Source organism: Aedes aegypti, chromosome 1 (assembly GCF_002204515.2).
Source record: "Aedes aegypti strain LVP_AGWG chromosome 1, AaegL5.0 Primary Assembly, whole genome shotgun sequence".
In the NCBI taxonomy this organism is placed as follows: domain Eukaryota; kingdom Metazoa; phylum Arthropoda; class Insecta; order Diptera; family Culicidae; genus Aedes; species Aedes aegypti.
In genome coordinates, this window is record NC_035107.1 from 287,637,276 (window position 1) to 287,663,668 (window position 26,393).

At 41.7% G+C, this 26,393-nt stretch overlaps 1 protein-coding gene across 1 annotated transcript in view; it reads left to right on the forward strand.

Annotated features, from left to right (window-relative positions):
* Positions 1 to 26,393, forward strand: part of LOC5565610 — a gene marked incomplete in the record, with an annotated part of 686,619 nt that overhangs the window by 614,784 nt on the left and 45,442 nt on the right. The window contains 1 exon segment of the mRNA XM_021838090.1: positions 8,849 to 8,977. Coding sequence (XP_021693782.1) covers positions 8,849 to 8,977 — 129 coding nt within the window.

Consider the following 26,393-nt stretch of genomic DNA (forward strand, 5'->3'; position numbering starts at 1 on the left):
AACGATAACTTCCTATTTTAAATTTTACCAGCGCTGTTGGTCACCTAATCGAATTCAGTTGCTGGTAGTGCAAGATTGGAAAGCAACGAACATTTTGGCGGAAAAAGAGTTGAACAAATCACTCTGAAGCATATTCCAACTGGATAAACTGTCGTTCGACTATACTTGGGAATGTTACTTGAAAAGGCCATCAGCAAATAATCATGCTTATAATTTGGGTTGTATGGCTGTAAATCGGAATACCGATTACAAATTATCGTTCAGCTGTCAAACGCCAATATTGATTAGATCGTGTTGGCCCTATCAGAACCGACTTTAACTCAACAAACTTGGGAATGTTAATGAGCTTTGTATGAAATTTCGTGCAGGAGAGATAACGACTCATTCTGGTTGCAATCTTCCCGACTTGCTCTACCAACACGCCCAAAGTTAGCATAAGCTTTTGTTAAACGGTACAACTAGAACTTAATACCCTCAAAGTTGTATCGTTTGACAGCAAAACGATAACTTCCTATTTTAAATTTTACCAGCGCCGTTGGTCACCTAATCGAATTCAGTTGCTGGTAGTGCAAGATTGGAAAGCAACGAACATTTTGGTGGAAAAAGAGTTGAACAAATCACTCTGAAGCATATTCCAATTGGATAAACTGTCGTTCGACTACTAAGGAATGTTACTTGGGAAGGCCATCAGCAAATAATCTTGCTTATAATTTGGGTTGTATGGCTGTAAATCGGAATTCCGATTACAAATTATCGTTCAGCTGTCACACGACAATATTGATTAGATCGTGTAGGCCCTATCAGAACCGACTTTACCTCAACAAACTTGGGAATGTTAATGAGCCTCTGTATGAAATTTCGTGCAGGAGAGATAACGACTCATTCTGGTTGTAATCTTCCTGACTTGCTAAACCAATACGCTCAAAGTTAGCATAAGCGTTTGTTAAACAATACAACTGGAACTGAACGCCCTCAAAGTTGCATCGATTGACAGCAAAACGATAACTTGCTATTTTAAATTTTACTAACGCTGTTGGTCACCTAATCGAATTCAGTTGCTGATAGCGCAGGATTGGAAACCAACAAACATTTTTGTGAAAAAAAGTTGAACAAATCCCTCTGAAGCATACTCCAGCTGAATAAACTTTTGTTCGACTATACTTGGGAATGTTACTTGGAAAGGCCATCATGTCATTGTGTCGATTGACAATAAAACGATAAAATTTGATCGTTTTAGTTACAGCTGTTTCCAAACAATAAGCCAACCGCGCCCAAGGTGACCATAAATGCTTGTCTAACGATAGAACTCTACTCCATCAAGTAAATTAAGTAGCGGTTTCAGGCAATCCAATTGCCACATCCTGGCAATAGATAATGATTCGTTTAAAGCGTCTATAAAAGCATCCGATGGCGAAATTGTCCCCCACTCAGTCGGAGATAGTATTGCTGATGCTGTCCCAACAATGGCAGTCAAGGAAAATAGAAACACTCAGCTTCCACCTGCAGCACAGTGCAACGCAGTAGAGTCCGCTTCGTCATAGAAATACACAAAGATAGAAATCGAGGGGGAAATGCAATTTCCTTCTGGCAATTATGGAAGCTCTAGAGAGTGTCTGTTGTCTGTTTGTTGCCACTAACATCGCCGTCATCATCTAACGAAAGCCTCACAGGAAGTGTAGATATTATTTTTATCCGGAATCGGGATAGGCAGATGTTGGGAATAAATAAGACTGTTTGTGCCCTGCCGGGCACTTCTTTCCATAGTCGTCAGGTTGAGGTGGGGGCAATCAGCAGACCACAATAGGGAACAAATTTGATTAAAGCTAGATCGTTTTGCGCCTGGGAAAGCTAGCTTTTCCGTTTGCTTATTGCGTCCAATGCAATCAGGATGAAATGCGATTGAACTGGCCTTTTTCTCGATTGTTTCATGTCTATCGGTAATACAAATCGATTCTAATTAGTGATGAATTTGATTACATTTTTGAACGATAAAAATATGGCATTAAAACGATAAGTTTGATCGATTAAACGTCTAAATCAAGCTGTTTTCAATTGACAGTTAATCGATAAAATTCTACCGTTATACTGTCAAATGTAACAGAACAACTTTGTACAGCTGTATCTTGAAAGCTTTGTTTGTTATTTGGAACAGTGCCCAAGGGCAAACATCAGTTTAGGCAACGATTTGTAAAGTTTTCTGTGGTGCGTTTTCCAGACATTTTGACGACGCGTGCTACAACAGTGCCAACTTTCTTTCTACTTCGTTTTAGTTTATTAACTGCGACAGAAAGTCTCCTACTGTGCTTTAACCTTTTTTACCCTAACAAGTAATACAAAAACTATAAGGGTACATCCCTATGGGGTTGTACGAACTGGTGACGTAGGACCACGATGGTTTATGTAACTGAATTTGATGTCATTGTGTTGCTCGTTTTGACTTCATACTGTTTTCAGTGCTCGAAACTTTCGTAAATATTAATCATTCGTCATATTTATCTATGAAAATGTGAAATTTCACTTCAGGATGTATGATCATTTTGAAATTATATTAATAACCTCCTCTGAAATATACAGTAGCATAGGAAAGAACAGTAGTGATTCAGTAGTAGATCCAGTCATCGCTTTGTAGTTCTTATGGTTTGAGAGAAATATTATACATTGCTTGGCAATGTAATAAATTAAGTCGGAAATATTACTCCGCGCTATATTACGCTATATTACTATATTACGCACATGTGGTGGCCCTAAAAAGAGCCAAAGGCTTTGTTAGCACGAATGCTGTCATAGATAAATGGCACTACAGCATGTTATCAGTTGATTGCCATGGTTAAACGAAAAATCCTCAATGCAATGCAATGAACAAGTTCTCTGCTTATACGACGAACCAGCTGAATGTTTCGTCGTGTGGATGGCACACATCAGCAACAGATATTGGACCACACGGCTGAAGTCGAAATCTTAAAATGTAGCTCAAGTTTGAAATCTTGAGCAATTTCACTAGCCGGACGCTTGATTTGCCTAATAATAGTGGTAATGGTGCCTAACAGGCTTGATTCTTGACTGCACCACAGATGATGAGTTTGATTTTGACGGCGCACTGGTTGCGTCCTTCTCGCCCGATGAGATTTGCGGTGCTGATGACGATGTGCGCTTCAACAAGCGGCTTTGGTCGATTTTCTTCAGCCATCTCGAACAAATTAGGGAATATTACACAATCAACTCTTTAAAACACATTTGTTGGCTCTGAAAAGGGCCGATTGAATTGTTGAATTTACGTAACACGGACACACTTTGACGGCGCACTGGTTGCAATCCTCCTCGCCCGATGAGATTTGCGGTGCGGATGACGATGTGCGCTTCAACAAGCGTCTTTGGTCGATGTTCTTCAGCCATCTCGTAGCTTGCCTCTGGTAGCGAGGAGCTGAGCCGGTTTGGAGGAGCTATTACCAGCTCGAAAGCGAAAACAGAATGAAACCGAATTCAACGAAGGAGGGATGCTTTATACCCTTAGAATAGCAGGTGATGCTCCTCCTTTCAAATTCTTCGTTTTCTTATCTGGGAAATAGGCTGTATGAAACTGATGTCTGGGTAAGGGATGTACAAGATTAGCATTATGCTGTTATTGCATCCCGACGGCACTGCAGCAGCGTCCTCGGAAACATCCTCTAATTGCCGTTTTGTCAATTATTCGCAATAAATCAATTATTGTATGCTGCTATGAGATGAATTAAGAAATTATAGCAAGTATGTGGTAAACACATTAGGGAATATTACACAATTAACTCTTTAAAACACATTTGTTGGCTCTGAAAAGGGCCGATTGAACTGTTGAATTTGCGTAACACGGACACATTTTGACGGCGCACTTGTTGCAATCCTCCTCGCCCGATGAGATTTGCGTTGCGGATGACGATGTGCGCTTCAACAAGCGGCTTTGGTCGATTTTCTTCAGCCATCTCGTAGCTTGCCTCTGGTAGCGAGGAGCTGAGCCGGTTTGAAGGAGCTCTTACCAGCTCGAAAGCGAAAACAGAATGAAACCGAATTCAGCGAAGGAGGGATGCTTTATACCCTTAGAATAGCAGGTGATGCTCCTCCTTTCAAATTCTTCGTTTTCTTATCTGGGAAATAGGCTGTATGAAACTGATGTCTGGGTAAGGGATGTACAAGATGAACATTATGCTGTTATTGCATCCCGACGGCACTGCAGCAGCGTCCTCGGAAACATCCTCAAATTGCCGTATTGTCAATTATTCGTAATAAATCAATTATTGTATGATGCTATGAGATGAATTAAGAGATTATAGCAAGTATGTGGTAAACAAATTAGGGAATATTACACAAATAACTCTGATATTAATTGGTGGCTCTGAAAAGAACCGTTTTGATTGGTGGGTCAAAGGGCTTTTACATGAACAATTATCCTAATAACTCTCTTGATATTAATTGGTGGCTCTGAAAAGAACCGTTTTATTTGGTGGCTCTGTAAAGAGCCGTTTTGTTTGGTGGGTCCAAGGGCTTTTACATGAAAATTATCCTAAGAACTCTCTTGATATTAATTGGTGGCTCTGAAAAGAGCCGTTTTGTTTAGTGGCTCTGAAAAGAGCCGTTTTGTTTGGTGGCTCTGAAAAGAGCCGTTTTATCGTTCAATCACCTGGTTCATATAATATACACGAGCAGGAGTGAGCGGAACACGGAAAGTGACCAATAGTTCACCACGATTGATCTGGATTTTCCGGTCCTTGAAAAGTTGTTGCAGTGGTGGTTGTCGATGCTTCTTCGGCGGATGTTTCTTCGGCGGATGTTTCTTCGGCGGATGCTTCTTCAACTGAAGCTTCGGTGGCGTTTCCTTATCATTTATGAACGAAACCAAAAGAGCGGCAATTTGCTGCTTGCAGTTGCAAGGAGCAAATCCGCTCTTCGATTTCGCTCGAGCCATTTTCTTCAAATGTTGTTCGGAGCGCTGATCACGATAGAATGAGGCATGGCAGGCTATGTGAGCTGCTTTTATAACTGGAAGCAATCACTTAACGACCAATCACAAACCAGTAAGGGGAAAAGGCGGTTCCCCGCCGGTGACGATTGGTTGTGCATTAGGCACCAATCAGAAGCAGTGTAAGCTCCCTCTCTTGCTAGATGATTTCGTATTCTGGAGCGTGCTGTTTAACATTGCAATTTGATCTATTGTTCGTCATGTTTATCAATGAAGATGAACGATTCTCCATTTAGAATAATTTAAAACGCGATATAGTAGAAAATATACCTCTGTTAATATATGATGTCTTCTTGGAAGGCCCCCTTCGTAAGCTTAAGAGAAGTAATATTCTTTGCTTGGCATATAAGATGTTAGAAATAAATAAAGTGGAAATCTTACTATAACTCTTTTACGCACATTTTGGTGGCCTGAAAAGGGCCGATGGCTTTCTTAGCTTCGATGCTGTCACAGATGAATATTAATGCAATATGTTATCAGTTGATTAACAAACGGGGAATCCCCAACGCAAATATATAAATTTGAGCAAGCTATTTGCTTATGCGACGAACCAGCTGGATGTTTCGTGGCTTGGATGGCGCACAACAGCAACGGGCTGTGGATAGCCGGGCTTAAGTCGAAATCTGGAAACGTTATTCATGCATTATCATGAGAAATTGATCGAACATGAATAGTTGGAATGCTTGCCATTTACTAAATATTCTATAGTTAGCTATTGATAATCAATAGTTTTCTTTAATATGAAGGTAAATTTTTGATCCATGGGTACCAAAATTATGAAAATTGTTCAATCAGAATTTCTGTTCAAAACCATTCTAAACATGTCGCAATTTTGTTACATGTGATAATTTTCATAATCGAAGTGCTCCCATAAAATATGGCAAATCAAAGACACTGTTGGATGTGCCACTCTAGTTTAAATTCGTTGTGAAATGTTGAGCACTCACCCCGACGGCACTGCAGCAGCGTCCACGAATAGTCTCAAATTGTCGTGCCATCAATTATTCATGACAAATTAAATTTTTTACGAAATTGTGAGATTGATTGAGGAATATAAGATGTAACAAGGTCGGAAATATTATTCTTTCAACTCTTTTCCACAAATTTGATGGCTCTGACAAGGGCCGATGGCTTTCTTAGCCTCGATGCGGTCACAGATAAATAGCACTGCGGGATTGATCAGTTGATTTCCATGGTCCGTGGATGGCGCACAACAGCAACGGGTAGTGGATCACCGGGCACAAGGCGAAATCTGGAAACGATGCTCACTCTTGAAATCTTGAGCGATTTCCACCGATCACCAGACGCTGGATCGCTAGCTTCAATCAGCAGGTGCGGACGTCGCTGCGCAGGATCGTAGCAGCTCTTGCCAGCTCGGAAGTCGAAACGGAATGAAACCGAATCCAACGAAGGGAGCATGCTATATACCCTTAGATTAGCAGATTATGCTCCTCCCCTTCGTACTCTTCTCTTTCTAATCGACCAATCTGGGAAATGCATATGTGCCAATAATGAGTTGGACTTAGAATTACTTGATAATTGCGAAAAATGATAATGCGTGAGAAATTGGTCGAACATGAATGAAAGGGTTGACAATTACTAAATATTCAATAGTTCGCTATTGATAATCAATAGTTTTCTTCAATATGAAGGTAAATTTCTGATCCATGGTGCCAAAATTATGAAAATTGTTCAATGGGAATTTCTTTTCAAAAGCATTCTAAACATGTCGCAATTTTGTTACATGTGATCATTTTCGTAATCGAAGTGTTCTCATAAAATATGGCAAATCAAAGACACTGTCGGAAATTCCACTCTAGTTTACAATCGTTAGAAAATTTTGAGCACTCACCCCGACGGCACTGCAGCAGCGTCCACGAATAGTCTCAAATTGACGTGCCATCAATTATTCATAACAAATTAAATTTTGTACGAAGCTGCGAGATTGATTGAGGAATATAAGATGTAATAAGGTTGGAAATATTATTCCTTCAACTCTTTTCCACAAATATTATGGCCCTGACAAGGGCCGATGGCTTTCTTAGCCTCGATTCGGTTACAGATAAATAGCACTACGGGATGTTATCAGTTGATTGCCATGGTCAAACGGGGAATTTGCTTATACGACGAACCAGCTGAATGGTTCGTGACGTGGATGGCGCACAACAGCAACGGGTATTGGATCCCCTGGCACAAGTCGAAATCAGGAAACGATGCTCACTCTTGAAAGCTTGAGCGATTTCACCAGTCCGACGCTCGATTAGCAGCATCTCCTCGGATCAGCAACTCTGGGGGCTTCTGGTTCCTAACGGGCTTGCTTCTGGACCACCGATCACGAGTCGAAATCTGGGAGCGCGGATAAATTTGCAGCGGCGATGACGATGGCTTGGACGCTTCTCCGAGCGGCAGTAGTTTGCCGCTCGGTGAAGCGCCCAAGCCATCGTCATCGCCGCCGCAAATCAATCTTGCGTCTTCCTCTTCCGACGACACAAATTGGACTGTGACGCGGGTAAAAAGCAAAGCGAGAATGACTCGCCCGACCGTGTTCACAGTCCGACCGCAAAAAGAAGACTGAGGGAAGAAGCAGGGACCCATTTGCTTTTATAGTGGGAAGCGACACCGTCGAAAAGTGCTCGAACGTGATTGGTTGGATAAGAAAGGGGTCAACATTTATCAAATTTTCAATAGTTAAACAACAAAATTCACTTATCGGATATATTACTTACGATGCGTACATATATTTCTGATCGAATGATACTAAAATCGTAATAATTGGTTCATAAACAACGTTCAAAATCTCCCCTAATTTCGTTACATGTTTCATTTTCCGTACTTTTAAAGTGAAATGTTGAGCACTCACCCCGACGGCACTGCAGCAGCGTCCTCGAATAGTCAATTATTCATAACAAATTAAATTTTGTATGAAGCTGCGAGATTGATTGAGAAATATAAGATCTAATAAGGTCGGAAATATTATTCCTTCAACTCTTTACCACAAATTTGATGGTCCTGACAAGGTCCGATTGCAGATGAATAGCACTGCGGGAAGTTATCACTTGATCGCCATGGTCAAACGGGAAATCCTCAACGCAAACAGCAACGGGTAGTGGATCCACGGGCACGTGTCGAAATCTGGAAACTCGAGCGCTTCCGACGCTCGAATAGCACCAGCTCCTCGGATCAGCAATTCTGGGGGCTTCTGGTAGCTGGTTCCTATCGGGCTTGCTTCTTGACCGCCGATGCTGAATTTATCACGGGTCGAAATCTGGGAGCGCGGATAAATTTGCGGCGGCGACGACGATGGCTTGGACGCTTCTCCGAGCAGCAGTAGTTTGCCGCTCGGAGAAGCGCCCAAGCCATCGTCATCGCCGCCGCAAATCAATCTTGCGTCTTCCTCTTCCGACGACACAAATTGGACTGTGACGCGGGTGCAAAAGCAAAGCGAGAATGACTCGCCCGACCGTGTTCACAGTCCGACCGCAAAAAGAAGACTGAGGGAAGAAGCAGGGACCCATTTGCTTTTATAGTGGGAAGCGACACCGTCGAAAAGTGCTCGAACGTGATTGGTTGGATAAGAAAGGGGTCAACATTTATCAAATTTTCAATAGTTTAACAACAAAATTCACTTATCGGATATATTACTAACGATGCGTAGATACATTTCTGATCGAATGATACTAAAATCGTAATAATTGGTTCATAAACAACTGAGTTATTAACGTTCAAAATCTCCCCTAATTTCGTTACATGTCTCATTTTCCGTATTTTTAAAGTGCACCCCAATATAGAAAACAAAGACGTAGTCCTACGTCAAAACATCAATATACGTTATCTTACCCCTCTCTCTCCCCTCCACAGCACTACCGCGGTTCGCTGAAATCGCTCAACACCGGCATCGTGACGTTGCTGAACTATGGCAAGCATGTCCCACCGGCCGTTTCGCACGTGACCCTGGCGCACGAAATCGGACACAACTTCGGCTCACCGGTAAGTTATCGCACCGGCATCCGCTGCATGCTTTCTCTATAAAAACTCCCAACGGAAATTTCATAACTGTGGCGGCTCCCCATCGAGATGAAGGTGAAATGGAAAAGCCGATTGCGCGCGGAAAATTTGGAACCTGATTCCCACCTTCCTACCAAGCGAACAAGCAAAAATGATGTTTAAGAATCTTGGGATGGGAACTGTCAAAACGACAGGGTTGCTAGTTATATTTGCTCGTAATTTCCTAATTATCTATCGAAGTTATTACGCTGAAAATGATAGTTGATGTTTACAGCAATTGCGCCGGCGAATCAATTGTCTGTTCAATTTTGAAGGTCTTCTGAATGACGAGACTCGTGCCCTTGAATTGAAACCCATAGTCGCTCACATTCTTTCGGCTGCCCGCACAGAGGAATTCGTAAATTAATTTCAATCTCCGCACCGTTGTTCGCCACCACTGAATTCCACCGGAAAGACGCAACCAACTATGTGATCCGCCCTTCCCGCGCTCCTTTTCCTCCAGAAGCTAATGCGAATCAATTCCCACCGCATATTCGTGACAAAACCGGTCATCGATATCTGGCAATCGCAAAGGATACCTCAGAGCAACAAAAAAAAATCCAAACAAAGATGGAGATAGAAAAAGAATGCGGCCGTTTCGGAAAAGTTATCCATGCAAACCTATGGCGTTTGCCCTTGGCAAAGAAAACTGACGGAGCGGGGACAGGTCGTGGCCACGAAGCGTCCGGCTTCGACGGAAAAGTTGGAATCAATTGCAAAGTTTGGTTTTTGCCTTTTCTGCACGTGGGCATTGTCTAGGATTTCTTTTCTTGTGTTCTGAACTATTCTTAGCGATAGTTTTCCAGCTGATTGGATGCGAAAGGAAAGCATTTCAAATTATAGTCGATATAATGAGTTTTAATTCGGCATTGCCAGAAGCTGTGGAGCTTCTTCAGAAGCTGTGGAGCTTCTCCAGAAGCTATGGAGCTTCTCCAGAAGCTGTGGAGCTTCTCCAGAAGCTGTGGAGCTTCTCCAGAAGCTGTGGAGCTTCTCCAGAAGCTGTGGAGCTTCTCCAGAAGCTGTGGAGCTTCTCCAGAAGCTGTGGAGCTTCTCCAGAAGCTGTGGAGCTTCTCCAGAAGCTGTGGAGCTTCTCCAGAAGCTGTGGAGCTTCTCCAGAAGCTGTGGAGCTTCTCTTCTCCAGAAGCTGTGGAGCTTCTCCAGAAGCTGTGGAGCTTCTCCAGAAGCTGTGGAGCTTCTCCAGAAGCTGTGGAGCTTCTCCAGAAGCTGTGGAGCTTCTCCAGAAGCTGTGGAGCTTCTCCAGAAGCTGTGGAGCTTCTCCAGAAGCTGTGGAGCTTCTCCAGAAGCTGTGGAGCTTCTCCAGAAGCTGTGGAGCTTCTCCAGAAGCTGTGGAGCTTCTCCAGAAGCTGTGGAGCTTCTCCAGAAGCTGTGGAGCTTCTCCAGAAGCTGTGGAGCTTCTCCAGAAGCTGTGGAGCTTCTCCAGAAGCTGTGGAGCTTCTCCAGAAGCTGTGGAGCTTCTCCAGAAGCTGTGGAGCTTCTCCAGAAGCTGTGGAGCTTCTCCAGAAGCTGTGGAGCTTCTCCAGAAGCTGTGGAGCTTCTCCAGAAGCTGTGGAGCTTCTCCAGAAGCTGTGGAGCTTCTCCAGAAGCTGTGGAGCTTCTCCAGAAGCTGTGGAGCTTCTCCAGAAGCTGTGGAGCTTCTCCAGAAGCTGTGGAGCTTCTCCAGAAGCTGTGGAGCTTCTCCAGAAGCTGTGGAGCTTCTCCAGAAGCTGTGGAGCTTCTCCAGAAGCTGTGGAGCTTCTCCAGAAGCTGTGGAGCTTCTCCAGAAGCTGTGGAGCTTCTCCAGAAGCTGTGGAGCTTCTCCAGAAGCTGTGGAGCTTCTCCAGAAGCTGTGGAGCTTCTCCAGAAGCTGTGGAGCTTCTCCAGAAGCTGTGGAGCTTCTCCAGAAGCTGTGGAGCTTCTCCAGAAGCTGTGGAGCTTCTCCAGAAGCTGTGGAGCTTCTCCAGAAGCTGTGGAGCTTCTCCAGAAGCTGTGGAGCTTCTCCAGAAGCTGTGGAGCTTCTCCAGAAGCTGTGGAGCTTCTCCAGAAGCTGTGGAGCTTCTCCAGAAGCTGTGGAGCTTCTCCAGAAGCTGTGGAGCTTCTCCAGAAGCTGTGGAGCTTCTCCAGAAGCTGTGGAGCTTCTCCAGAAGCTGTGGAGCTTCTCCAGCAGCTATGGAGCTTTTCCAGAAGCTGTGGAGCTTCTTCAGCAACTGTGGAGCTTCTTCAGCAACTGTGGAGCTTCTCCAGAAGCTGTGGAGCTTCTCCAGAAGCTGTGGAGCTTCTCCAGCAGCTGTGGAGCTTTTCCAGAAGCTGTGGAGCTTCTTCAGCAACTGTGGAGCTTCTTCAGCAACTGTGGAGCTTCTCCAGAAGCTGTGGAGCTTCTCCAGCAGCTGTGGTGCTTCTCCAGCAGCTGTGGAGCTTCTCCAGCAGCTGTGGAGCTTCTCCAGCAGCTGTAGAGCTTCTCCAGAAGCTGTGGAGCTTCTCCAGAAGCTGTGGAGCTTCTTCAGAAGCTAGGAAGCTGCTCCAGAAGTTATACAGCTGCTCCAGAAGTTAAACAGCTGCTCCAGAAGCTACGGAGTTTATCCAGAAGCTATGGAGTTTATCCAGAAGCTACGCAGTTTCTCCAGAAGCTATGCAGCTTCTCCAAAAGCTATGGAGCTTCTCTTCAGAAGCTATGCAGATTCTCCAGAAACTATGGAGCTTCTCTCCAGAAGCTGTGGAGCTTATTCTCCAGAAGCTATGGAGCTTTTCCAGAAGTTATGCAGCTCCTCCAGAAGCTTGGAAGCATATTCTCCGGAAGCTTTTCTTCTCCAGAAGCTTGGAAACTTCTTCTCCAGAAGCTTGAGAGCTTCTTCTCCAGAAGCTTGGAAGCTTCTTCTTCTCCAGAAGCTTGGAAGCTTTTTCTCCAAAACCTTGAAAGCTTCTTCTTCACGAGCTTGGAAGCTGCTTCTCCAGAAGCTTGAAAGCTTCTACTCCAGAAGCTTGGAAGCTTCTTCTCCAGAAGCTTGGAAGCTTCTTCTCCAGAAACTTGGAAGCTTCTTCTCCAGAAGCTTGGAAGCTTCTTCTCCAGAAGCTTGGAAGCTTCTTCTCCAGAAGCTTGGAAGCTTTTTCTCCAGAAGCTAGGGAGAATCTCCAGAAGATCGGAAGCTTGTTCTCCAGAAGCTCCGAAGCTTTTTTTCCAGAAGCTAGGAAGCTGCTTCTCCAGAAGCTTGGACGCTTGTTCTCCAGAAGCTTGAAAGCTTGTTCTCCAGAAGCTTGGAAGATTCTTCAAAACCTCTGCGGTATCTTTTCCTAAAGCTTCTAAGCTTTTTTTCTAGAATCTTGAGAGCAATATATGCTAGGTGCAAAGCCTACTGCAACAAGTTGACATCTGGGGTCCCATCGTTCCTCTTCCCCCCTCTTCCTAATGGCACCCCCATCTGTCAAGTAAAAATTTATGATTGTGATTAGCGAGCGGGCTCTGCTCCGACAAAAGTGATTCGCTGTCGTCGGCAAGTGTTGGGGCGTTCCCTGATGATGCCGATAAAGCATCACGTAGCCGGTGTCAGAAATAAACAAAAGCTAAAAAAATGCCATAAAATGGTTGTACATTTGCACCACAACAGTAACAACGAAGACGAAAAAAAAGTACCAACCAGCACGAAACAGAAGCAAACCGTGATCTAGGTGCTCAAAAAAAACGAAAAAAAATTCCAACCGGGTGGGTGGTCAGCTGGAAATTTATGACAATCATTATTGAACCATAAATTGCTTGCTTACTTACTCGGGACCTTTTGTTCCCTTGCACGGGGAACGTTCGCGCGGTAAGGTCATGTCGATTTTCCACGTTTCCAGAAGCGCGCGGGAGTGCACGTGGTGTTGGCACGCCTAAATTTATACACTGTGTGTGTGTGCGCGCGCGTTCCGTAAAACTGTGAACTCCTGGCAGTAAGTGGCAGAGCAGTAGCAAGCGTCGACTTTTTCTTCTTCTACGAAAGTCTACGTTGCTATTGAGACGAAGTCTGCTTTCGACAATCCAACATATCAAAATTGGGCGACAATATTAGATTATCTGAAATGAAAACGAAATCTTATCGTTTAACTGTCAAACGTTCAGTAATTTAGAATTTCTACCATTTGCTTGGATTCACTTCTTTCGACTAACCAAACAGAACCCCTAACCCGTTATACGAATCGTGAATGGAAGTGCACGTACGTTTTCCTCCGGCACACTGCCCTCCCAAGAGGGGGGGGGGGGGGCAATTAATTAAATATTAATCCAGATAAATTGTCTAATAAAAAGTTTCCCGACGGAAAGTTTACTGGCCTCGATCGGAGCCGTTGCAACAGCAGGCGCTGTTGTTGACAGTTTGTATAGTTGTCGGAGTTTAGTCCGTTGCCATCAACAACCAAATGCGAGCAGGGTGACGACAGTTATCTATAAATCTACTGCCGTGGCCAGATGACGGCCTTCTATGAGAAGTTGACCTATTCGGTCTCGGTGGCTTTGCACATTCGGTCTTTGTAGCTTTTGTCCATTTCATGCAGGAAAACTGTATGAAAATAGGCCGAGACTTTTTAAATCAGCTGATCGGGAAGCTCTTTGACAGCCCTGTGTATGCACCGATCCTCCACCGATGTAAACTAATGCATACACGGACCTGTCACATGAAAAGGCCTATAACAAGTATACCTATAAAAGGTCAAAATATGATGATTTACTTATCGTTTTAGCAACATCCTCCCGACCCTTTTGAGTCTGGAAGTTGCCCCCAGCGTTGCCAACCATCCAGATGGGTCATTTGTGATTTGAATTTGAGGCCCCATTTTACAAAAATCTGGAAGATCTTGATAAAATGTTGTAATAAATTTGTAAGGTTTTTTAATGATTTTGTAAGGTTTTCAAAAAAATCTTGGCATCCCTGGTTGCCCCGCAAGCATCGGTAGGGGAACTGAGGACATAACGCTCCGGAGATTTTCTCCAGGGATTTCTCTAGGGATTTGCACGAGGAATTTCTCCGGAGATTTTCTCCATGAATTCCTTCGGAGATATTCCCTTAAAGACTTTTCCGGGGAAATTCCAGAAATTCAGAATTCCAGAAATTCTTCGGGGCTTTCCTCTAGGAATTGCTCCGGGGATTTCCTCCAGAAGCACCTCCGAGGATTTCCGCCAGGCATTCCTCCAGAAATTGCTCCGTAGATTTTCTCTTTTTCGGGATTCTCGGATTCTTTCCAGGAATTCTTCAAGAACTCAGCGTTGTTTCAGGCAATACGCCAAGCATTGTTCGTAGTGCCTAAAGAACTTCCTCCGGAGTTCCTCCAGTTATTCCTCTAGATGTCTTTCTGAAAATTCCCCTGAGCTTCGCTAGGAATTCCTCCAGAGTTTCTGCGGGAATTCCTTCGGAGTTACTTCGGGCACTCTTCCAAGAATTTCTTCAGAGTTCTTTCAGAATTTGTTACGAAGTTTCTTCAGGAATTCCTTGGGAGTTTCTCCGGGAATTCTTTAGGACTTCTCCAGGATTTCTTTCGAAGTTCCTCTAGAAATTTTTACAGGATTTTTTTTGAGAAATTTTTCCGGTGTTTCTCTGAAAAATATTCCGCAGTTCCTAGAGCAAATCCCTCAGAGCTCCTTCAAGATTTTTTTTCAGAGATCTTCATGAAATTTCTTTGGATTTACTCCAGAATTTTTTCCAGATTTCCTTTGGAGATCCTCTAGGAATTTTATCGAAGATTCTCCAGGAATTCTCCTAAGTTCCTCCAGTAATTCCTCGGAAATCCTCCGGAGTTCCACTTGAAATTCCTCTGGATTTCCTTTGGAAATCCTCCAGCAATTTCTCCCGAGTTCCTTCGGGATATCGTCCATTGTTGTTTCAGAAATCTCTGAAAAGTTTCTCTAAAAACTATTCGGGAGTACCTCAAAGGAATTTGTTCAGAGTTCCTCATGGAATTTCGTCGCAGATCCTCCGGGAATTCATTCAGATTTCCTCCTTCTTTACAGCTCCACCGAAAATTCCTTCGGAATTACGCCATAGTTGCTCCATGAATTTTATCGGAGTTTCTCCAGGAATTCTTGAAAGTTCCTCCAGTAATTCCTCGAAAATCTTTCGGAGATCCACTAGAAATTCTTGTGAAGTTACTTCGAGAATTCCCTTAGATTTCCTAGATTTCCTCCGAGAAATAATCCAGAGTTCTTCCGGGAATATCTCCATAAATTCACCTAGAATTCCTCGGGAGTTCCTTCAGAGTTCCTCCAGGAAATCCTTTCTTTCAGAAATTCTTCCGGAGTTCCTCTAACAATTCATTTGGATTTTCTCCAGAAATTCCTCGGAAGTTCCTCTGGATGTCCACCAGTAATTGTTCCGAAGTTCTTTCATAGATTCTTCCGGAGTTTCTCCAGCCATTCCTCTGGATTTGATCCAGCAGTTCCTTTAGAGCTCCACCGGGATACATTAATGAATGTTTGCCCTTTACTGGCATAAACCAGATTTGCTGGTATGTCTGAAACATAGTATTTGGAAACTTGCAATCAGAAGACACAGTGTGTTTGTTTGACAAATTGAGACATGAATTTGCGAAAAAATACGCGTTCCAGTGAGACTCGAACTCACGACTCCGTGTACGCTAGACCGGCGCTTTAACCAACTAAGCTACTTATGATTCTGCGGAATAGAAAGCCAAACTGAATCCGAGTACTAACTATAAACACATCTCTTTTCGCAAATCCATGTCTCTTTCGGACTTAGATGCCAAACCCCCAACACGCTCACGTTTGTATCTCCCGATCGCAAGTGAGAGCGAATTGTTTATGGATACTGAGTTCTTACGCTCTACAAACAAACATTCATTAATGTATCCCGAGTTGCGCCCTCCTGGCGCAGTTGGTCGTAGAGCGTGCGACCGCACTGAGAGCTCAACGCATACTGAATTTCGTGCCGGCAAGCGTTCGGCCTATAGGTATGCGGCTGTAGAGCGTAAGAACTCAGTATCCATAAACAATTCGCTCTCACTTGCGATCGAGAGATACAAACGTGAGCGTGTTGGGGGTTTGGCATCTAAGTCCGAAAGAGACATGGATTTGCGAAAAGAGATGTGTTTATAGTTAGTACTCGGATTCAGTTTGGCTTTCTATTTCGCAGAATCATAAGGAGTTCTGTAGCTTAGTTGGTTAAAGCGCCGGTCTAGCGTACACGGAGTCGTTAGTTCGAGTCTCATTGGAACGCGTATTTTTTCGCAAATTCATGTCTCAATTTGTCAAACAAACATACTGTGTCTTCTGATTGCAAGTTTCCAAATACTCCACCGGGAACTTCTTCGAATTTCCTCCATAATTTCTCCAGAAATAATTCTGGAGTTCCTCAGGCAATAACTTTGAAGTTTCTATAAGAACGCTCCGGAGTTCCTCCACCGAATCCTTCGGAGTTCCTTTAGTTTTCTTTTTAGATATCCTCCAGGAATTTCTTCAGAGTTCCTTCGGAATACCATTCGCTGCTTCACTGGAAATTGCATCAGATTTTCTCCATTATATTCATTCAGCAATTCCTCGGGCGCTCCTCCAGGAATTCTTCCGGAGTTTCGCTAATAAACTCCTACAGACTTTATCCGGGAAATACTCTAGAGTTCCTCCACAATATCCTCCAGAGTTGAGCTGGGAATTTCTAAGGAGTTCCTCCAGGAATTCCTCTATACATTCCTTAGGAGTACCTTCAGCAATTCCTCCAAATTTCATCTGAAGCTCCACCGAGAATTTGTCAGCAGTTCTTTTGGAAAAGTCTTCGGAACTCCATCGAGAACTCCTTCGAAGCTCCGCTGCGAATTCCTTTGGAGTTCAGCCGTGTACATCGGAGTTCTTTCGGGGATTCCGTAGGAGCTCCATCGGAAATTCCTCACCTGTTCCTTCCAAAATTTCTCCGGAGTTTCTCCCGGAATAAATCCGGAGTTCCTCCTGAAATTCCACCGTATTTCCTTTATGAATTTCTTTGGAGCTCCACTGGAAGTTGCTTCGGATTTCCTTTGAACTTTCTCCATGATTTTTTTCCGGAGTTCATCAAGCAATAACTTCGGAGATCCTCCAAGAATCGCTCAGGAGTTCCTCCACCGAATTCTTTGGAATCTCTCTACAATTTTTTTCAGATATTCCAAAGAATTCCTTCGGAGTTCTTCCGGAAAGTCATTCGAAGCTTCTCCAGTAAAACCGGTCAGGTTTTCTTCATGGTTCCTCCAGCAATTTTTCGGGAGTTCATCCAGGAATTCTTCCGGGGTTTCTCTAAGAAATTCCTTCAGTCTTCCTCCGGGAAATACTTCAGAGTGACTCCTGGAAATCCTGAATTCCTAGAGTTGATTTGAGGATTTCTTCTGGAAAACGCAACTCCTCCAATGTTCTATACATTCCTTAGGAGTTTCTCTAGCAATTCCTCCAAAGTTCCTGTGGAGCACCACCGAGAATTACTCAGCAGTTCCTTTCAAAATTCTTCCAGAGTTTCTCTCGCAATTTCTCCGAAGTTCCTCCAGGAATTCTACCGTAGTTCCTTCAGGAATTTCCTCGCAAGTTGCTCCAAGAACTCCACTGGCAGTTTCACCAGGAATTCTACCGAAGTTCTTCAGCAGTTCCTTCCAAAATTCCTCCGGAGTTTCTCCCGGAATTTTCCAGAGCTCCTCCAGGAATCTCGCTGGCAGTTCCTACCGGAGTTCCTCCAGCAACTCCTCTGGATTTTATCCAGCAATTCCCCTAGATTTGATCCATCAATTCCAGCAATTTTATCCAGAATTCCTCGTAAGTTCCTTTGGAGCTTCGCCGGGCATTACTTCGGATTTTCTCCAAACTCCCTCCAGGATTTTTTCCGGAGTTCCTCAAGCAATTACATTGGAGTATCTACAGGAACGCCTCCGAAGTTTCTCTAAGAATCGCTTCGGAGTTCCTCCATCGAATCCTTCGGAGTTCTTTCAGTTTTTTTAGATATCCTCTAAAAATTCCTTCAGATTTCCTCCGGAAAGTCGTTCGGAGCTTCACCGGTAATTGGTTCAACCGGCAATTTCCAGGAGTTTCTCTAGGAATTCTTCCGGGACCTCTCTAAGAAATTCTTTCAAGCATCCTCTGATAATACTCCAGAGTTTCTCCCGAAAATTATCCAGAGTTGATCTGGGAATTTATCCAGCGTTCCTGCAGGAGTTCCTCCAGCAATTCCTCCAAAGTTCCTCTAGAGCTCCACCAATAACACTAGTTTACAACATTTCTGAACTTAGTAAGCTGAGCTCCATTTTCAATGTAAAATCGTACGCTGAATCCAAAAAAAAATGTCAAAAAAATTCACAGTAGAACCGTTTTTGAGATACGCTCAATATTTGATTTTTTTGGTTTTTCAAAAAAGTACATTTGCTAAAATTGATGTATCTCCGGATTTAGAGCACTAAATCTAAACATTTTTTTTAGCAAAATAAAGCTAATTAAATGTGCTTTCTACCGTCTGAACATCACTTTGTTGTGCAAATTACGGTTTTCTAGATATTTATGGCATAATCAAATTTTTTCGATATGTTTGAGTAAAATTTAACCAAATTTTCAACTTTTAGCTAAGTTTTAAGCACGATGCTGATGTTTTAAAATTCGTTTATCATGTTGAACTCAAGGTATGTAAAAAACCAAAAGAAAAAAGTACCTAATGACTGAAATCGGTTGAAAATTGAAGATGTTATGGCATTTTTTGTAGAACACTTGAATTTTGAAGTTTTGATCTTTTCAAACAACAAGACGAAATCCATATAAATTTCACTAAATCCTTTCACTTTGAATGACTCTTAGTACAGATTCCATGCTTTGTTAACCGTTTTATCAATTATTAATTTTGGATCACGACTAATTAATGAAAAGGGCGTATGTAAAAGCAGAATTTATGTGTTTGCGTATATATTAAAAAAGGCCAGTTTTACTAACATGGAGTCTTGATATATTTCAAGCTAATAATGATGATGATCAACTTCTTATGATTCAATATTAAATCCAGCAAACAAACTACAATGAATACGTGTATAAAATAAGGCCATGGGCTTGATTCAAACAACCATTTTTAAACATATATTTTTTACATGTGAATTTATAGCTTAATTTAAGGAAGCTTTGAAATATATGAAATGAACTGATTGTTGTAGAGATAATAAGTAGAGATAAAACTTATGTTCTGAGTGAAGTAGAAGCTCTGTTAATACAAACGCCCTTTTTACAGATTAGTCGTGATCTAAAATTATGGATTGATAACACAACATTAAATCTTAACTAAGACTTATTAACTGTTGAAAGTTTAAGCAAATCTAAATGAAAATGCATTAAATTTTCTTCATGTTGTTGAGATCGCTTGAAAATCGTAAAAACTTCAAAATTCAAGTGTTCTACAAAAAATGCCATAACATCTTCAATTTTCAACCGATTTCAGTCATTGGGTACTTTTTTCTTTTGGTTTTTTACATACCTTGAGTTCAACATGATAAACGAATTTTAAAACATCAGCATCGTGTTTAAAACTTAGCTAAAAGTTGAAAATTTGGTTAAATTTTACTCAAAAATATCGAAAAAATTTGATTATGCCATAAATATCTAGAAAACCGTAATTTGCACAACAAAGTGATGTTCAGACGGTAGAAAGCACATTTAATTAGCTTTATTTTGCTAAAAAAAAGTTTAGATTTGGTGCTCTAAATCCGGAGATACATCTATTTTAGCAAATGTACTTTTTTGAAAAACCAAAAAAATCAAATATTGAGCGTATCTCAAAAACGGTTCTACTGTGAATTTTTTTGACATATTTTTTTGGATTCAGCGTACGATTTTACATTGAAAATGAAGCTCAGCTATTAAAGTTCATGACTTTCATTTTTATTTGTAAACTAGTGTAATTTGCCAGCAGTTCTTCCGGAAAAGTCTCCGAAGCTCCACCGAGAATTCCTTCAGAGCTCCGCTGCAAATTCCTTTGTATTTCAGCCGGGCTTTCCTTCGGAGTTCTTTCGGGAATTCCTTAGGAGCTTCACCGGAAATTCCTCAGCAGTTCCTTCCAAATTTTCTCTGGAGTTTCTCCCGAAATTTCTCCAGAGTTCCTCCAGGAATTCCACCGTAGTTCCTTCCGGAGTTTCAACGCGAGTTGCTTCAAGAATCTCGCTTGCAGTTCCACCAGGAATTCTACCCGAATTACATAAATTCTAATGGAGTTTCTCCAGGAATTTCCTCGTGAGTTCCTTCATAAAATCACTCAGGAGTCCTTCCATAAATTTCTTAATGAGAACCTTCAAGAATTCCTAAGTCCGTCTTCTAAGTCGTAACTCCTCCGGAAATTTTTCGATTAGTTCCACCACGAGTTCCACTACGCAGAGATGACTCGTGAAATTCTTCCGGAGTTCTTCCAGAAATTCTTTCCGATTTCCTCAGGCAATTCCTCTGGATTTCAACCAGCAATTCCTCGGAACTTCCTTCGGATACCACCGGAAATTGTTCCAAAGTTCTTTCAGAAAATCATTTGGACTTTCTCTAGCGATTCGTCTGGATTTCATCCACTAATTTTAGGAAAGTTCCTCTGGAGCTCCATCGAGAATTTCTTGGAATTTCCTCCTCAGTTTATTCAGGAATTACTCCGGAGTTTGTCAAGAAATTACCCCGGAGTTCCTCTAGAGACACTCCAGGAACATCTCCGGAATTGCTCCGTAGTTCCTCCAGGATTTTTTTTGGAGATTCACTAGGATTTTTTCCAAAGTTCTTCCAGGAATTCCTTCAGAGTTCCTCCAAGAATTCCTTCGTATCTTCATCGGTAATTCCTTCTGAGTTGCTTCAGAAATTTCTCCGCAGTTCTTGCAATATTTTTTCTGGATTTTATCCAGCATCCTCCGGAGCTCCTCCAGAACTCCACAAGGAATTGCTTTAGATTTCCTTCATAGCTCTTTTTGAAATTTTTCCGTAGTTCCTTCAGCTATTCCTCCAGGAAGTTTCCTGAATTTCCCTCATAAATTCCTCAGCAGATCCTCCAGCAATTATTTCAGAGTTCCTTCAGCAATTTCTCCGGAGTTCCTCCATAAATTCATCTGGAGCTCCTCCTTATTTAAAAGTTCCCCCAGGAATTTCTTCAGAGTTGCATTCTTCCAAATTCCTCCTGAAAATCCTCTCGAGTTCCGCCGGGAATTCCTGTAGAGTACCTTTGTTACTCCGGGCATTCCTCCAACAATTTCTTCAGAGTTCCTGCAGGATTTGCTTCCGAGTTTCTCCAAGAATTCTTTCGAAATTTCTCCAAGAATTCGTTCGGAGTTTATCAAGGAATTCCTTCGTAGTTTCTCTAGAAATTTCTTCAAGAATTCTTTTAAAAATTTTGCCGGGAATTCCTTAATCGATCCCCCAGGAATTCTTTCGGAGTTCCTCCAGAACTTCCTCGTTGTTCTTCCAGGAATTCCTTTGGAGATCCTCCAGAAAGTTCCTCCGGGATTTCCTCCATGGAATTTCCTTGAAGTTTTTTAGAAAATATTCCGCAGTCCCTCCAGCAAATCTTTTGGTGTTCCTCCGGGAATTCCTCTCTTTCAGAAATTTCTTCGGAGGTCCTCCAGCAATTCTCGGAAGTTCCACCGGGAATTGCTCCAAAGTTCTTCCATAAATTATTCCGGTGTTCCTCCTGTAATTTCTCTGGATTTAATCCGGTAATTCCACGGTAGTTTTTTTGCAGCTCTACTGGAAATTCCTTTGGATTTCCTCCATAGTTTCTTCAGGAATTTCACCGGAGTTCCTTCTGCAATCACCTTGGAATTCTTACAGGAACGCTTCCGGAGTTCCTCATTCGATTCTTCCGGAATTTCTCTAGAATTTTTTTTTTCAGATATCTGCCAGTAACTACTTCAGAGTTGCTTCGGAACTCCACCGTAACTTCCCGCAGAACTATTCATGGTTTTTCCAGCAATTCCTCGGCAGTTCCTCCAGTAATTCCTTCGGAGTTCCTCTAGGAATTAATTTAGAGTTTCTCCAGAAATTCTCCTGTAGATTCACTGAAAATTCCTTCAGACTTCCTCCGGGAGATACTCCAGAGTTACTCCAGGAATTTCTCCGCACTCTTTCCAAGAATTCCTCTATACATTCCTTTGGAGTTCCTTCAGCAATTTCTCTGGAGCTCCACCGGGGATTTCTCAGCAGTTCTTCCGGAAAAGTCTCTATAGCTCCATCGAGAATTCCTTCGGTGCTCCGCCGCTGATTCTATTGGAATTCCTCCGGGAATTGCTTTGAAGTTCACCTAGGTACTCCTTCGGGATTCTGCTGGTTCAATTCAATATTCGTAGAAACTGATTGTCAATTGAAAATATATATGATAAAAATTTATATATTTTACATAATTTTTATTTAATAAAATAACTTCTGGCGATGTTCTTAAAACAACTGTTGTACAAAAAGTATAACATTTGTAGTTTATGTTGGAAATTGTACGAAAATAACTCAATACTTCACAATAATTTTATGTTGGAAAATTGTATGTAAATATCGCACATTTACCTTTACCGAAGTAGCCCGTCATTCGTTTTGGCAGCAATGATGGCTTTGTAGCGTGCAATTAGAAAGTGATAAAACTCATTCTTGATTGTTTATATCGACTTGAAAAAGTATCACCGTACGCGCCAAAAAACATAAAGTATGCTGATACTTTTTCAGCTGTGTCAGTGCAAAACCAACTGATTTTCTTTGATTCCAAATCGTGAGATGAATTAGCAACAATCATCAACGACTCGTACACATTTCAATGACAGACTACTTCGCCTTAACAAAGCGAAGTATACTCACCGACCCGTTCAAGCCCAGCAGCTGTCCGCAGGCATCGCTTCTGGCCAAAAGCAATAAAGCCGTCCATCAAACGCGGAGGTTGGTCCATGACAAGCTTTGCCCAGCTTCCAGCATCCGCTGCTGTGCGACGTTATGCCCTTTCCGGCGTTCGTTCGATGTATGGACGCGGAGATCATAAACATGGCCGCCGGCTGGCCGGCAGCACGATTTATGGCAAGTGATTAATTTCCGAACGAGCGCTGCGGCGTACCTATGTAGCTAATGATGCCCCGGGACGGACATCGGGCCGCTTGTTCGGGAGTTTTTCCGGGAGGAGCACGGGGAAATTCGACGCCAATGCCAGTCATAAAAGGCTCTTCGAATGGCGCGCGGACTGTAGGTGGATTACATGAATCGGTTTATAGCTTCGGGACAAATTGGCCACCTGGGTGCGAGCTTGGGTAATTTACGGGACTATTAACGTTTGGAGCGGGGATATCTAATAAGTTCTGGAGCGGAGTTCCGATTTTGTCGCAACACGCTTCGATGGAGACGCATGGTTGATCAGCTAGCGCCAAATAAGCAGCCATTGTAGCACAAAATGCTAATCGTTCGGAATCGCTGAAACCAACCTCGGGGGGGAGAAAACGGGTAGGAGCAGTCAGTGCTGCTGGCATTCATTCGATTTTATGACGCGTGACACGTGGAGGAAAGTTTCGACATATGAATTACGTTTCCCGTTAATTTCGTTACTTCGAAATTTATGCTAAGCTTCTGGAAAACGGAAGAGTTTCTAGAAAGCAAGGCTATCAATTACATCTAATTTCAACACATTCTTCTTCTTCTTCTTCTTGGTATTACGTCCTCACTGGGACAGAGCCTTCTCAGCTTAGTGTTCTTATGAGCACTTCCACAATTATTAACTGAGAGCTTTCTTTGCCTAAGCTGCCATTTTCGCATTCGTATATCATGTGGCAAGTACGATGATACTTTATGCCCAGGAAATTTCTATTATGAAAAGGTCCTAGACAAGCTCAAGCCAAATTCTCTTGATTTAATGAACAAAATCATATTTGCTTCTTATTGTGCTATGTTAGTTTTGGGGAACCGTAAAACTCGCGGTTTGGTCGAGGTTAGGGACTACAATCATTTTTAGAGGGGATGAGTGTTCACATTCAGTAGAGTGATGCAAATTTAGAAATTTTAGCTCCCCTATGATTAAACGAATTTTATCATAGTAAATAGCCCAAAGTTTGAAATAGTAGTAGTAGTAATCCTAAAGTTTGAAATGATTCGACAGAAATTTGACTGTACATACGCCATTTGAAGTTTATATGAAGATTACTATGGAAAACGCCAACGTTTTGTGTTCAGCTCTCTATCTGTTCGTCATAATATTATGGAAAAGTGAACAAACTCTTCCCATGTGCAATCCTTTCAGCTACAACTTTGCCGAAGACCACATTTTGAATGGACGTCAGGATAAATTGCTATCCATAATCATAAAATGGGTTTGCATTTTGCATGCTTAGCCAACTGCTCGGCAGGCAACAGTGGTGCTCCTGGCGGGAAGAATAGATCAAAGTATTCCAGGCTACTATGTTCTACAGCAAAAAAGCAGTGTTTCTCTGAAAGTATTGCTGTTTCCATTTGAGATGCAAATCTTGACTAAACGTCCTCCAAATGCGGTAACACAAAACAATCAAAGGACACCTAGCAACGATTATAGAAATCACCGCCGCCCTAGCAAGAAAAATCTATCTTAAACGGCCATTTCAGATTTTGATCATCCTTAAGCAAAAAGTTTCGTAATTAAATTTACTAAAAGTCGTCCATACATTGCAAATTGGTCTTATTTTAGGGAAAAAAGTTTTTCTAACAACGAATTTTTTAAGTCCAAATTTTTTTTTGATTTGTTTTTTTTTTTCGCTTTAAATAGTCTAGTATGCTCATATTTTGAAGTGATAAATGAGTTTTAATCACAAAATAGATTATATTTGTTTTATTGGGAGTAGTTAAAAGAAATAAAACGGAATTATACAGAGTTTTTTTTTTCTAATTAAATACAATTGATCTCGCACCAAACCGCTTATGAGAAAATGAACTCCGTCTAACAATCCGATGGGTTTTTAATGATTGGAAAGATATCACAATAATATTTTATTTCTTATTTGGTCAAAGCCAATCTTAACAGGTGTCTGGAAAGGGTCAATATTATGCTTATAAAAAAGTCGTGTTTTTTTTTATCATGCATCATTATTTTTATTATTGCTATATATCCTAAAACGTAGTATCTGCACATGAATATTTACATTATTTTTAGGATTTACTGAATAAATTGAATATTTTTGGTTAATCCTCTGAATTGGTATACCGTTTGGCTGCAATTTGTGTATCACTAATAGGCATAAAACAATGCTATTTTTGGGTACCAGGGACAGTTTTAACCTTATCAAACAATTCCATCAATTCCTCTGGCATTTTAACATACTGTTCATTAGATATATAACAGAAATTTAATTTGGTGATACATGTATCAGTTTGTTTCACTGCCCAGTCGAATAGTTCTCGCGGAGTTGCGATTGTGTTTCCATAGTCTTTTGCAAGACTTGCTCTTTTTGCCATTCGCTTGAGAGTGCCACCAATAGCGTCACAGGGGCCTTTGCCGTGGGATGTGGCAAAAAAGTGCCATTCTGCTTCCAATCCATATATTTTCTTGAAATTACATAAGCTGGCATTTTTTTTATAATGAGCTGCAGCTCCATCTGACATAAAAATAACTTTTGAGAAATTTATTTTTTGTTTAACAAAATTTATCAATTTTGAAGTAAATAGCTGAACTGCTACTGTATCATGGGTCAACACTTCTGATATTATAATAAAACTAACGTTTTCCAATTTATTATCTTTTTTATGGTAAATCTCGAATGGGTGTATCGTTACTTGGGAATTATTCCAGTGATATCCTTGAGCAACGTTTTGTATGATAAAACTATAATTTTCAGAAAAGTCGCTAATTACCAGTATTTCACCTTGTTTTAAGGAGTTCTTTTTGTTTCGTAGAAAAGAAGACTTTTTTTTGCAAATAAAATCATGAGTTATTAGCTTATCAACTTTCACGAAATACGTAACAAATTCTTCAACAGGCTTTATTATAGTTTCTAAATTACAGCGATCGGTAGTGAGCCATTGCTGAAAAACTACATCTTCTTTGTCGCTTTCCTCTAAAAGCGAGATTAGTTCTCCTGTAATATTTATTTTGGAATTACACTTTTCACATTCTCGAAAAAAAACAATCAGTCGTTCTCACTAAAACATCGCATAACAGTTTTTCACAAATTTCTGCCTGAGAGACAATTCCTAAACTGTTAAGCATTAATTTAACATTTTCGTGGTATGTGCACTAGAGTGATGCAAATTTTGAAATGTTTGCTCCCCTATGCTTAAACGATTTTAATTATGGTAAATAGCATCCTCCCAAAGTTTGAAGTGATTCGGAAGAAATTTGACTGTGCACACACCATTTGAAGTTTATATGGAGATTACTATGGAAAACGCACAATCTTTTTTTGTTCAGCTCTCTATCTCTTCGTCATAATATTAAGGAAAAGTGAACAAATT